Here is an 11,442-nt window from a genome sequence, read left to right on the forward strand (position 1 = left end):
ACGACCTGCTACATGTGTCACTTGGCGAGAGGCCGAGAGATTCTCCCGCCAAAATTTTGAATTCTAGAAGTGACCCTTCGCCTTCTCACTTCGCCTATATAAAGGAGTGTTGACTTCGGTCATTTTCACACTTGAAAACTTTGTGAGAGAACATTCGGACCCCTGAACTTGCTCTGACATTTTGGACCCTTTCTGCCTACCGCCTACTCTGACAAGCCGACTGCAAAGGATTTTCAGAACTTCATCAATCGTCACTCGTTCAGGTAACCGTCGGTTCTCTTACTCTTAATTTTCTCTTTACTTTATTCTTTTTTGAAATGGCACCACGGAAGCACACGACACGACCTAGGTTAGTGATCAGCAGTGTCACCGTGGACGGCTGAATCTAGGACTAGGAGTGCCGCCTGCCCTTTTCTGGACCCATCTTTGCCCTTTATACAAAGTCCGACTGTATCTGTGTCTATGCAGAGCATGGTGGCCAGAACAAAAAAGACTTCCAGGATCTCAAACTCAGACGACTCCTCCCACAGGGTGCCGATTAGTGAAACATCTGACCAGGCGCCAGATGTGGAAGTGAAACAAAGCGGCTTGAAAGCCGGCAGTTCTGAGGGAGGAGTCAAAGTGACCCCTTCCCATTTTACAGTTGACAATTCTACATTCTCTCCTGCTCCTTTTAAAGGAGAGGAGGCGGGCCCCTCCGGGAGAGGGGAGAAGTCGTCCTCTTCAGACTCGTCAGAGGACGATTCCGAGTCTAGCTCTTCTGGCCATGCTTCTTTGGACACAGAAGAGAAAAACAGTCGCCTACAAGAGGCGAGGCTTTCTCACGCAGTTGAGAAGGGGGACGATTGGGCGGAGCCATCCGCCTCTCACCGAGAGCAAAATACCCCCTACTATTGCACGGTACCTCGGGGCCGGATCACGGCCATGCAAGAGAAAGTGGAGAGCTTTATCGCAAACCACACAATGGGCCCCGACTTTTTAGTGTTCGTGCCGGATCCAGAAGACACAGTCGTCTGGACGGCTGGTACCAGTTATGATGGCGCCTGCTTTGGCTGCTACGAGGCGGCCATCAAGGCTGGGCTGCGCTTCCCACTACATCCGGCTGTTCAGCGGATCTTGGATGGGTATGAGTTGGGGTTATGGCAGTTAGCCCCGAACTCCTAGGTCAACGTACTCGGCTATGTGGCCGGGTGCGAACTGCACGGGGTGGAGCCGAGCTTCGAGGCTTTCGCCCACATGAACTACCTCATCCGGACCCCTAAGGCAGGCGGTACCGGCTGGTATCAATTGACGAGCCACAGGGGCTACCTCATGACGAGAGGTAAATCAAACAAATGGAAGGACTGGCGGAGCACCTTCCTCATTATTGAGAGTTCAGACACAGAGCTGAACAAGCGCTTCAACAGGTGGAACAGGAATCCGCCCCTTCTTGCAGGCGGCCGCAGCATGCCGCATGTTCCCCCCAAGGCTAAGAAAGAGATCCTAGATAAAGGACTCTTCAAAGTAGAGTTGAAGGTGAACTCTACTTCAGGGGTACGAGAGCAAGTACCCCTGCACTGCGTCCCGAGCTTCAAATGGCTCTACGACGAGTACTTTTTGGCCGCCTGTGGCCTCAGCAGTCGGTGCTCAAGAGGTAGCCGGCCTGTCGAATACTCTGCTGTTCCGTGCATTTCTTGTTATGACTTTTATTAACTTTGCTATTTGTTTTTGCAGCGGACGCCATAAGCAAAATTACCGCCTCCAAGACTGCGGCGGCCATGTTGCGGGCCTCCATTATGCAACAGTCTTCAACCGACTCCCCCAACAAGGGGGCACCCTTGGTGGGCTTCGAACCTTTCACCCTCTTTTTGGAGTTGTGTTTATGCATATACTGACTCTTTTCTTCTATTTTAGACGGGCGCTCCAAGAGCTTCTTCTTCCCAACAGCCGGACCCCAAGGCCCGGAGGACGACTGTTGCGAGCTCTCCTGGTTCTGCCAGGAAACATGCGGCGGCTGAGAAACAGCCGGCCACTTCTTCTAAAACTCCAGCTGGGCCACCTAGAAGTATGAAATTGTCCTTGTAAATTTTAGACTTGCTCCCTTCTTTGCTAGGTCTAATCCGTTTGTTTATGCTTGATGCAGTCGGCCCTCAGGAGCCTGACTTGGTCGAGGTGGCCAAGTCTATGATCAAAGTCGTTCCTCCAGCTGAAAGGGAGGCGGTTAGGGGTGTCAGCACCCTTGATCTAGACGGGATTGCAGGAGTCCTTGCTGAGGTATACTTAGCATATTTTTGAGTATTTGAATTCCAGGACGCCTGTTTTCTTTTTTGTTTGGAAACTGACGCCTGTTCCCCTTTTTACTTAGGCCCTGCTCCGAGTGAACGGCCTTCGCAAGCCGCTTGACCGGAAGAACAAAGAGGTAAAGACTGCAAAAGCTATGGCCGCCTCTGACTGTGATAAGGCAATGTTTCAAATTGCCCAAAATGAAGTTCTGACCATTGATATTCTTTATTATCAGGCGCAGGCTACCGCCGCTATCCGGGCTCAGTTAGAGGCGGCCCAGAAAAGGAATAGCGACCTGGAGGCAACCATCAACAACCTCAAGGCCGAGCTGAGACCTCTTCGCCAAAAGATGTCCTCATACGAAACCTTGAAGAAATCCTTGGCGAGCGTAAAGGTACGCCTGGTGACCCAGGAGAAGAGTCTTACTCAGGAGCTCTCGGAAAAGGCCGAGCAAGAAAAGAAAGAGCTAGTCCGGGAGATGATGGAAGACTCTGCTCAAATCCAGCGCATGACTTGGGGCCGCCTCTTCCCCAATGCCGACTTTGCCTGCTGGGAAAAAACGTACCGCCAGTGTTCTGATAGATATAATCAAGAGATCCTGGCGGCTGCTGAGGAAGAGGCACTGGAAGAGGAGGAGCAGCCGGTGGTGGCGCTTGTGCCGCTTGGGGGTAATACATCAAAGAAGGATGCAGCTGAAGCCGAGTCCAGCAAAAAGAGTGCTGACCAGGCGGCAGCTGCTAATATTGAAGATCTGCCCCCTTCATAAGCTTTATGTCTTCTTTCCCCGGCCTGCGTGCCGTTTGTTTGTATTTACCCGGCCAGGGGGCCGGGGCTCTGAATATTTTGCCGGTCTTTAATGACCGGCTTATTTTTAATGAATATTTTTGTTTTGCTTCAAATTTGTTTAAGTATTGAATATTTTGATATCCAATTGTACACTATACCGACTGTTTTACATGGCCGATAGTTGCAGACAGGTACGGATAGTTAGTCACGCCGCCTATGCCCCTGGACGACTGGTTTTCTGTTTCCAGGCTAGACGATCAGTCGGCCATTTATCCAATCGGTATTCGAACCATTTTAAAGACTGGATCCCCTTTAGGCAGGCGGTTCTGTCATTTGTAAAATTAACCAAGTAGGAAAGTGGTTTCCTACTTGTCATGCTTTTAGGCTAGAGACTTTAGGCCGTCTAGGCCGACTGTTCCCCGTCATATTTAATCTAGTGTGAACAGGTGATGTATGAACACCTTTTTAGTTTCATACTAAATTTTTAAGGAGTGACCAAGTAAACATGATTGTTACCTAGTCGCCAAGTAACTGAGTAGTAGAGGTATCAAGCGGTGGGTACCGGTTGTTCCCCTTTATTCGCCAATGTTTGTTGGCTTTTAACTCATAGGTTGTTAACCTAGCAGGAGTAGTGGTTGAGAGCCCCTGTTTGCTAAAAACAGGCGGACGACTCATACCTTTTAGGCTCCATACTAAGTTTGAGAGAGTGACTATGAGTTAACTTTGGTGTTACTCAGTCGCCGTCACTCCTGCTTGAGTAGTAAAGGTACCAGGCGGCGGAGGCCGGCTGAACCTTTTGATTCGCCAATGTTTGTTGGCTATTAACTCAAGAGGTACCCCCTGCATTTATCACAAGTAATACAGGGGGGTGGCTGTGTGCTTTGGAACCAGTCAGCCCTCTTCTGTGGAGAGTAGCCGACTATATATCCAGACGGCATGCCCCTATGGTGATAGAGTAAAATATTCAATGGAGAGTAGCCGACTGTAAAGGTACAGGCGGCATGCCCCTCTGAAGATAGAGTAAAATACTCAATGGAGAGTAGCCGACTGTAAATGTATAGGTGACCTGCCCCTCTTAAGTAAGAATAAAAATTAAACATGGAGAGTAGCCGACTGTTTGTCAGTAGGCATGCCTCTCTTAAGTAAAAATGAAAACTGAGTATGGAGAGTAGCCGACTGTTTGTTAGTAGGTGTGCCCCTCTTAGTACAAAATTGAATATTAAGTATGCAAACTTTTATTAAGTAGCCCTTGAATATTTATATCATTCAAAAGAAATATTTCTTAAGATTATCTGCATTCCAAGTTCGAGGCAACGGTTGGCCGTCTGGTGTTTCCAGACGGTAGGTACCGTCCCTGACCTCTTCACAGATTCGGTAGGGTCCTTCCCAGTTGGGAGTTAGTTTGCTAGACTCATTAGCCCTTCCAACTGCTTCCATTTTTCTAAGTACAAAGTCCCCCACTTTGAGTGGACGCCTGTGTACTTTTTTGTTGTATGATCTAGTCATTATCAGGCGGTAAATTTCATGGCGCAAGACAGCATTGCCCCTCCTTTTAGGAAGTGAGTCTAATGCCAGGCGCATGGCTTCCCAGTTTGCCTCTTCGTCATATAGCATTACTCGAAGAGTCGGCTCGTAGTGTTCTATTGGAAGAACAGCTTCCGCACCATAAGTTAGGAGGAATGGAGTTTCTCCAGTCGCCCCTTTTTCAGTCGTCCTAATGGCCCAGAGAACATGTGGTAATTCATCCGCCCATAGGCCGCCTGCTCGTTCAATCTTTTTCTTGAGACCGTCTGAGATGATTTTATTAAAGGCTTCTACCTGGCCGTTTGCTTGTGGACGGCCGACAGATGCAAAGTAGTGTGCAATTCCTTGGTCACCCAACCAGCTTTTGAGAACAGGCGTCTCAAATTGGGGACCATTATCAAAAACCATAGACATGGGAACCCCGAACCGAGTGATGACATTTTTCCAAATGAATGAAATTACATCCTTAGTCTTGATTCCCTTTACAGCCTCCGCCTCTACCCATTTAGTGAAGTAGTCGACGGCAACAAGTATGTACCTCCTTCCGCCTGTAGCAGGCGTATATGGACCCAGAATATCCATGCCTCACTTAGCAAACGGTAGTGGGCTATGAATGGTAGTGAGGTCAGTAGCCGGACGGTGAATTAGCTTGCCAAACCTTTGGCACTTGTCACATTTTTTCACCATCTCCATTGCATCTGCTTCTAAAGTAGGCCAAAAGTAGCCCTGCCGCCTTGCCCGTTGAGCAAGCGTCCTACCGCCTATATGGGAAGCACAGTAACCAGAGTGAAGATCGTCTAGTATCTCTCGTCCCTTTTCTGGAGTAACACACTTTAAGAAGGGTTGAAGGTACCCCCTTTTGTGAAGTTCTCCCTTTATTATTTCAAAACTGGTTGCTTGTTTTTTCAGTGCTGCCGCCTGTTGATGATCATCCGGCAGGGTACCGTTTGTCAGATATGCCCTGATTGGATCCATCCAGGTTGAGCTTCTGTCTAGGATTCCAATAGGGTCTTCCTCGATGCTTCTCTTCTCCATTACTTCCCAAAAAACAGTTCGAGGAGTATCACAGGAGGCGGATGATGCTAATTTTGAAAGTGCATCCGCCTGGTTGTTTTCTGATCTCGGCACTTGGGTCAGATGGAAATCCTCAAGAGAGCCGACTGCTTGTCGGACTGCTTGTAAATACTTGATCATGGTCGGATGGGTTGCTTCATATTCGCCATTGTACTGACTCACTATCAATTGTGAATCGGAACAGGCGTCTATTTTTCTTGCCCCTGCCGCCTTGCACATGCGGATTCCGGCTAGTAAAGCTTCATATTCTGCCTCATTGTTTGAGGCCTGAAAACTGAAGCGTAGAGCATACTCGTACCTGTCGCCCTCTGGCGACTGACATATGACGCCTGCTCCACAACCATTTGAAGTAGAGCTTCCATCCACATATACCTTCCAGACTTGGTCTGGAACTTGAGAGTCAGGAGGACGAGTCATCTCAACAATAAAGTCAGCAAAGGCTTGCCCCTTCACTGCTTTTCTAGGCTCGAAGGTAACTTCGAGGCTCTGTATTTCTATGGCCCATTTGATCATTTGGCCTGACGACTCCATGATGGTCAGTGGCCGCTTGATAGGTTGGTCTGTATACACGACGACTGCATGTGCCAAAAAGTAGGGCTTCAATTTTTTTAACAGCCATGAAGAGTGCAAGACCAAATTTCTCCACTAAGGGATACCTCAACTCGGCATTTTTCATAACGTGACTGAAAAAGTAGATCGGGAGCTGACAGCCGTCTCTTTCAGCAAGGAGAACAGCGCTTAACGCATGATCAGAGACGGCCAGGTACATGTAGAGTACTTCTTTGGGCAAAGGGCTGACCAGCCTCGGTAAGGAATGCAAGTGAACTTTCAATTTCTGGAAGGCCGCCTCAGCATCCGGCCCCCATTCAAACCTTGCCTTTTTCTTAATTGCCTGGAAAAAGTATAGGCATTTGTCGCCTGATCGGCTTAGAAATCTTCCCAAGGCCGCCAGACAACCTGTTAACTTCTGAACCTCTCGGATGGTACGAGGCGACTGCATGTCGATGACCGTCTGCACCTTCTCAAGGTTCGCCTTTATTCCTCTCTGATTGATAAGGAATCCGAGAAATTTCCCAGACTCAACTCCAAAGAAACATTTCCTGGGATTGAGCATGACATGGTGCCGCCTGAGTGTGGCGAAAGTTTCTCGGAGGTCCGACAGATGATCTTTCTGAAGTTTAGACTTGACAATCATATCATCAATATATGCCTCGACATTTCTCCCAATCTGATCAAAGAACACAGTGTTTATCATTCGTTGGAAAGTGGCCAGGGCATTCTTAAGACCAAACAGCATGACCGTGTAACAGTATAACCCCTGATCAGTGACGAAGGCCGTCTTCTCCTGATCTTTCTTCCATAAAGGAATTTGATGGAAACCAGAGTAGGCGTCCATAAAGCTCATCAAAGCATGGCCGGCTGTTGAGTCGACCAGGTTATCAATTTTAGGCAGAGGGTAACTGTCTTTGGGGCACGCCTTGTTTAAGTCTGTGTAGTCTACACACATTCTCCAGGTGTCATTCGGCTTTTTAACAAGCACCACATTTGCAACCCAGTCTGGGAAGTAACATTGCCAAATGAACCCTGCATCAAGTAATTTTTTAACTTCGGCGGCTGCCGCCTGACTTCTTTCTTCGCCATGGTTCCGCTTCTTCTGCCGTACCGGCTTCTTTTTCGGATCCACGGCCAGTTTATGTACCGCCAGATCAGGACTAATGCCTGGCATTTCATGGACTTCGAATGCAAAGAGGTCCTTGTATTCTTTCAATAGTTTGTGCAAGTCGTCACCCAGGTCCCTTAGAGCAGTCGTCCCAACCTTGATTGTTCTGTTAGGACGCGAGTCATCTAAGATCAGGTCCGTATGCTCACCAGCTGGCTGAGGGCGGAATTCATCTGACCGCTCCTCTGCCAATGATTGCTATTTTCTGTCTTTTCTTGCGGCCCCTGTCTGGGATGCCTTTCTCTTCTTGTCGCCTGCTTCTTGAACAGGCGCACTCTCCTTGACATTGTCAAGGTCTATTTTTCCACCTCTCGATTCAGTGGCCATAATAGTGGGCTTGACATCCGAGAGATAGCACTCTCGGGCCATCCTCTGATCTCCCCTTAGGGACCCGACTGTTCCATTATCCCTCTCAAACTTGAGCAACATAAGAGATGGGATTATAACAGCCTTGGAATTATTCAGGGTTGGTCGTCCCAGAATCATGTTGTAGGCCGAGAGTTCTTCTACCACCAGGAACCGGACTACCATGTGTCGTCCTACCCCTTTTTCTCCCAGGCGGATGGGTAAATCCACTCGTCCCACTGGGTGGACGACTCCTCCTCCAAACCCTACTAAAGGGTGGGATGCCGGATGTATGCAATCAGTCTGATATTTGCTACTGATGAGATCTGAGGAGCTTCCGGTATCTATGAGGATTTGGCCAACTCTCTGGTTGGCCACTTTACATTCAATAACGATAGGGTCGTCATGCGGCCCTCTTACCCCTCCTAGATCTTCTTCAGTGATGACAATCTCAAGAAATGAATATTTGGAGGGTCGTTCTTGATGAACGGAATTTACATCTAACCGTCTGATATTGTCTTTGTTGCCCCTAATAGTGGGGCCGCCTCTTGAGAAGCCGCCTGCAATGGTGTAGACGACTGCATCATCTGTATCGGAGCTGTCGGCCTGTTGATTCTTTTTGGCCGACTTCTTTTTCAAGGAAGTGTTCCCTGTAGATTTCTTGACATAAGTGTCAAGGTCACCTTGCTCAGCCAGGCGGTCCAGATACCGCATGAGACTGATGCATTCATTGGTGTGATGACCAACATCTTCATGATAATCACAGAATTTTTCTTGGTTCCGATTGTTTGCAGAACCCTTCATGGGGAACGGCTTCTCAATTGAGATCCGTCCCTTGATTTCCTTTAGGATAAATTGGCTATCCTTGTTAAACACATACTTTGGGGAGTATGGTTTGAATTCTTTTTTCTTCTTCTGGGACGGTTGTTTAGAGGAATCAGTTGCCCAGACCTCTTTTCTCTTCTCGTCTTTGTTTGACGACTGCTTCTATCGTCCTTCTCTTTTGTCGGACCTTTTCCCGTCTGACTGTTTTACCGTACTACAAAGATCAGTCGCCTGGATATAGGCTTCCGCTTCAATCAAGGCCTCTTGAAGAGTCGCCACCCTCTTTCGGACCAAATCAAATTTGAAGGTCGACCCGTCTTTGAGACCTCTGAAAAAGTCAGTATAGGCTACTTCATCCGGTAACCCTTGAATCTGTATTCTCATCAGGTTAAACCGCCTGATGTAAGAACGAAGGCCCTCCTTCTCGCCCTGCTGAATTGTTCCTAAATCAAGGGTCGTCTTCTTCGCAGGGATGTTCATGGCGAAGTTGGAGGTGAATAAGTAAGCAAGCGTCTTGAAGTTATTTACACAACCAGTCGGCAGGTTGCCGAACCATTGTTGTGCGATTCCTTTGAGAGTCGCTGGGAAACACTTGCACCAAGTGGGATCATCCAACCCTTGAAGGTACATCAGGTTGGTGAATGCCATCAGATGGTCTTCTAGGTTAGTAGTGCCGTCATAGGCGCCTACTAATACATTTTTCACTTTGGCCGGCTGAGCGGCTTCAGTAATTTCCTTGGAGAAGGCCGACGGCTGTTCACCAAGTCTAAGCAACCGTAGCTGTCAGTCCATAGGTTGGACATTTTTTGCTGCATGTCCACCAAACGGAGGTGGCTGTAAAAAATACTGTTGTTGCGGTACAAATAGTAAGTTTGGTACCGCCTGGTCGCTATGAAAGCCGGACCGCCTGACTGACTCTCATGATACGACTGAGTATGCCTCATCGAGGTATTTCGCAGACTGTCTTGGAAGTATGAAGTAAAGGCCGACTCTGACAATCGGTCACTCTTCTTCTGCTCTAGCAGTAGCCGAGCGTCTGTGTATGTTTTCCTCGACCCGTCCGCCTGAATATGACGAACATGTTTCCTATTTCCTGGAGTAGGAAAACGGTATTTTGTGAAATCAAGGGCAGGTGGCTCCCACTTCCTAGATTTAGGATGAGGGGTCGCCTCTCGCTCTTGAACTGGCTTCCTCTTCCGTGAAGTGGAGGGTTTCTTAGCCGACTCCTCCTTGTCCAGAGCAGGCGGCTTCTTGTTGATCAACTCTTGAATTTCTCCCTTGAAGTCCCTCATGAAGGTCATGAGTTCGTCCCTTGTGATGGGAGCAGACCCATCAGTCGGCTGCTGCCGAACAGGCGGTGCGCCTGCTGACTCGCTTCTAGTTTGAAGATGTTCCCGTTCCCTCCTTTCGGTATGACGGGTACGTCGGGCCCTTAGGGTCCCGTCTGAAGCTGTGTGAGCTTCAACTTCAAATTCATTCTCAGTATTGCGGTCCGACTGAACTAGAGGATCGTCCAGGGGACGTCTCTCTTCAGGAGCCGGTACAAACGTGGGTGCCATCTCAGAAGTACTCTCCCCACAGACGGCGCCAAAATGTTTCGGAGTTTTCTGATGTCCTGCGGGAGAGTTACAATTCTGAGACTGGAACCGGACGCCTGTACCTGCAAAACAACGGAGACTCCTGGTGGTGGGAGCTCCGCCTCCAACGGTCAAGTTAGTACTTGATTAAGGAGTAATTAATGCGGAAATTAAAGTGATTGGGTCTCTCTAGGTGAGAGTGTTTAATGTGTGTAATCTGCGTTTATTGCGTAATCTCCCTTAATGAGGATTAAGGGAGGTATTTATAACCTCGGGAAACGTGCCAATCTAGGTTTAGGTTAACCTTGGGCTGATTAGGCTTCCCTCGAAAGTTGGGCCTAGGTGACCGGCTTCTCCATTAGGCATGGAGTATGCCACGTGTCATGACATAATAAGTCCAGGGTGGACGAATAAGCGTGTGCCACGTGGCAAGCCCTGAGATGTCCAACTGGGGGACACTTGGCAGGACCTGATTGGCCCACGTGGCGCATTCCGATTGGTGGGAGCAAAATCCCCTAATCAACTAGCTTCAGAACTAGAAATGACATCTATTAACCATTTTGGAGACACGAATGATGGCCCGATTGGATAGTCTCGTCTATAAACGACATCACGCACCACCTAAAATTATGACACCATGTATTAATATTATAAACACACTTACTATAGTTGTTATACCATATTGTTTGCTTGTATGGTCCATAATAAATAAACAATCCCGTGTCATACCTCAGCTGCACCAAAATTTCCATCTTTTCCTTTATCAGCGGTAATAGCTGCATCAATAAAACCTTGTTCCCAAGCCCCTACCCTTGGTACACTTTTGTCCCACACCATACCTCTACCATCTATGTTGAGACGGTCAAGGTATGTAATCTACGACATATTGTGTGTAACAAAATTCAGTTTCCATGAAGAGAATTAATTTTTGCATTTAACATACACAATTTAGCATTATAATTTTACAGTAAAAAAATTAACAAAAAAAAACCAGATGCACTTACCACAAGAACCAAAGGAGATCCCTTAAACCCCTTCATAGGATCACCTCCCCCATACTCGACCATCCAATCAAGTATGTATTTGGACTAGTTGTACCTCCTTGCTTCATAAATGTACTTGTCTTTCAAGAGCCAACAAAGGCTAGGGCTAATGTTATTTCTTGTTGTAGTGCATAAAACATTACCAAAAACACAGAGGACAAAGTGTTTAAGGAATTCTTTAGTTTCCATAGATGCATCCTACACTTGTTGTGGACAACTCCATAGCTGATACCCCCTGAATTTTCGTAACTGTTTTCAAATTTATGAATTTTTTATCGGTGACATC

General features: G+C 47.7%; 1 protein-coding gene across 1 annotated transcript in view; it reads right to left on the minus strand.

Moving 5' to 3' along the window:
* Window positions 1-11,180, minus strand: part of LOC110739170 (protein starmaker-like) — a 33,499-nt gene extending 22,319 nt beyond the window's left edge. Inside the window, exons 1-2 of the mRNA XM_021919635.1 lie at window positions 11,118-11,180; window positions 10,843-10,989 (exon numbers count right to left, since the gene is read on the minus strand). Coding sequence (XP_021775327.1) covers window positions 10,843-10,989; window positions 11,118-11,180 — 210 coding nt within the window. The remainder of the gene's footprint in view (window positions 1-10,842; window positions 10,990-11,117) is intronic.
* Between the last annotated feature and the right edge of the window lie 262 nt (window positions 11,181-11,442).

This window comes from Chenopodium quinoa, unplaced genomic scaffold (assembly GCF_001683475.1).
Source record: "Chenopodium quinoa cultivar QQ74 unplaced genomic scaffold, ASM168347v1, whole genome shotgun sequence".
Classification (NCBI taxonomy): domain Eukaryota; kingdom Viridiplantae; phylum Streptophyta; class Magnoliopsida; order Caryophyllales; family Amaranthaceae; genus Chenopodium; species Chenopodium quinoa.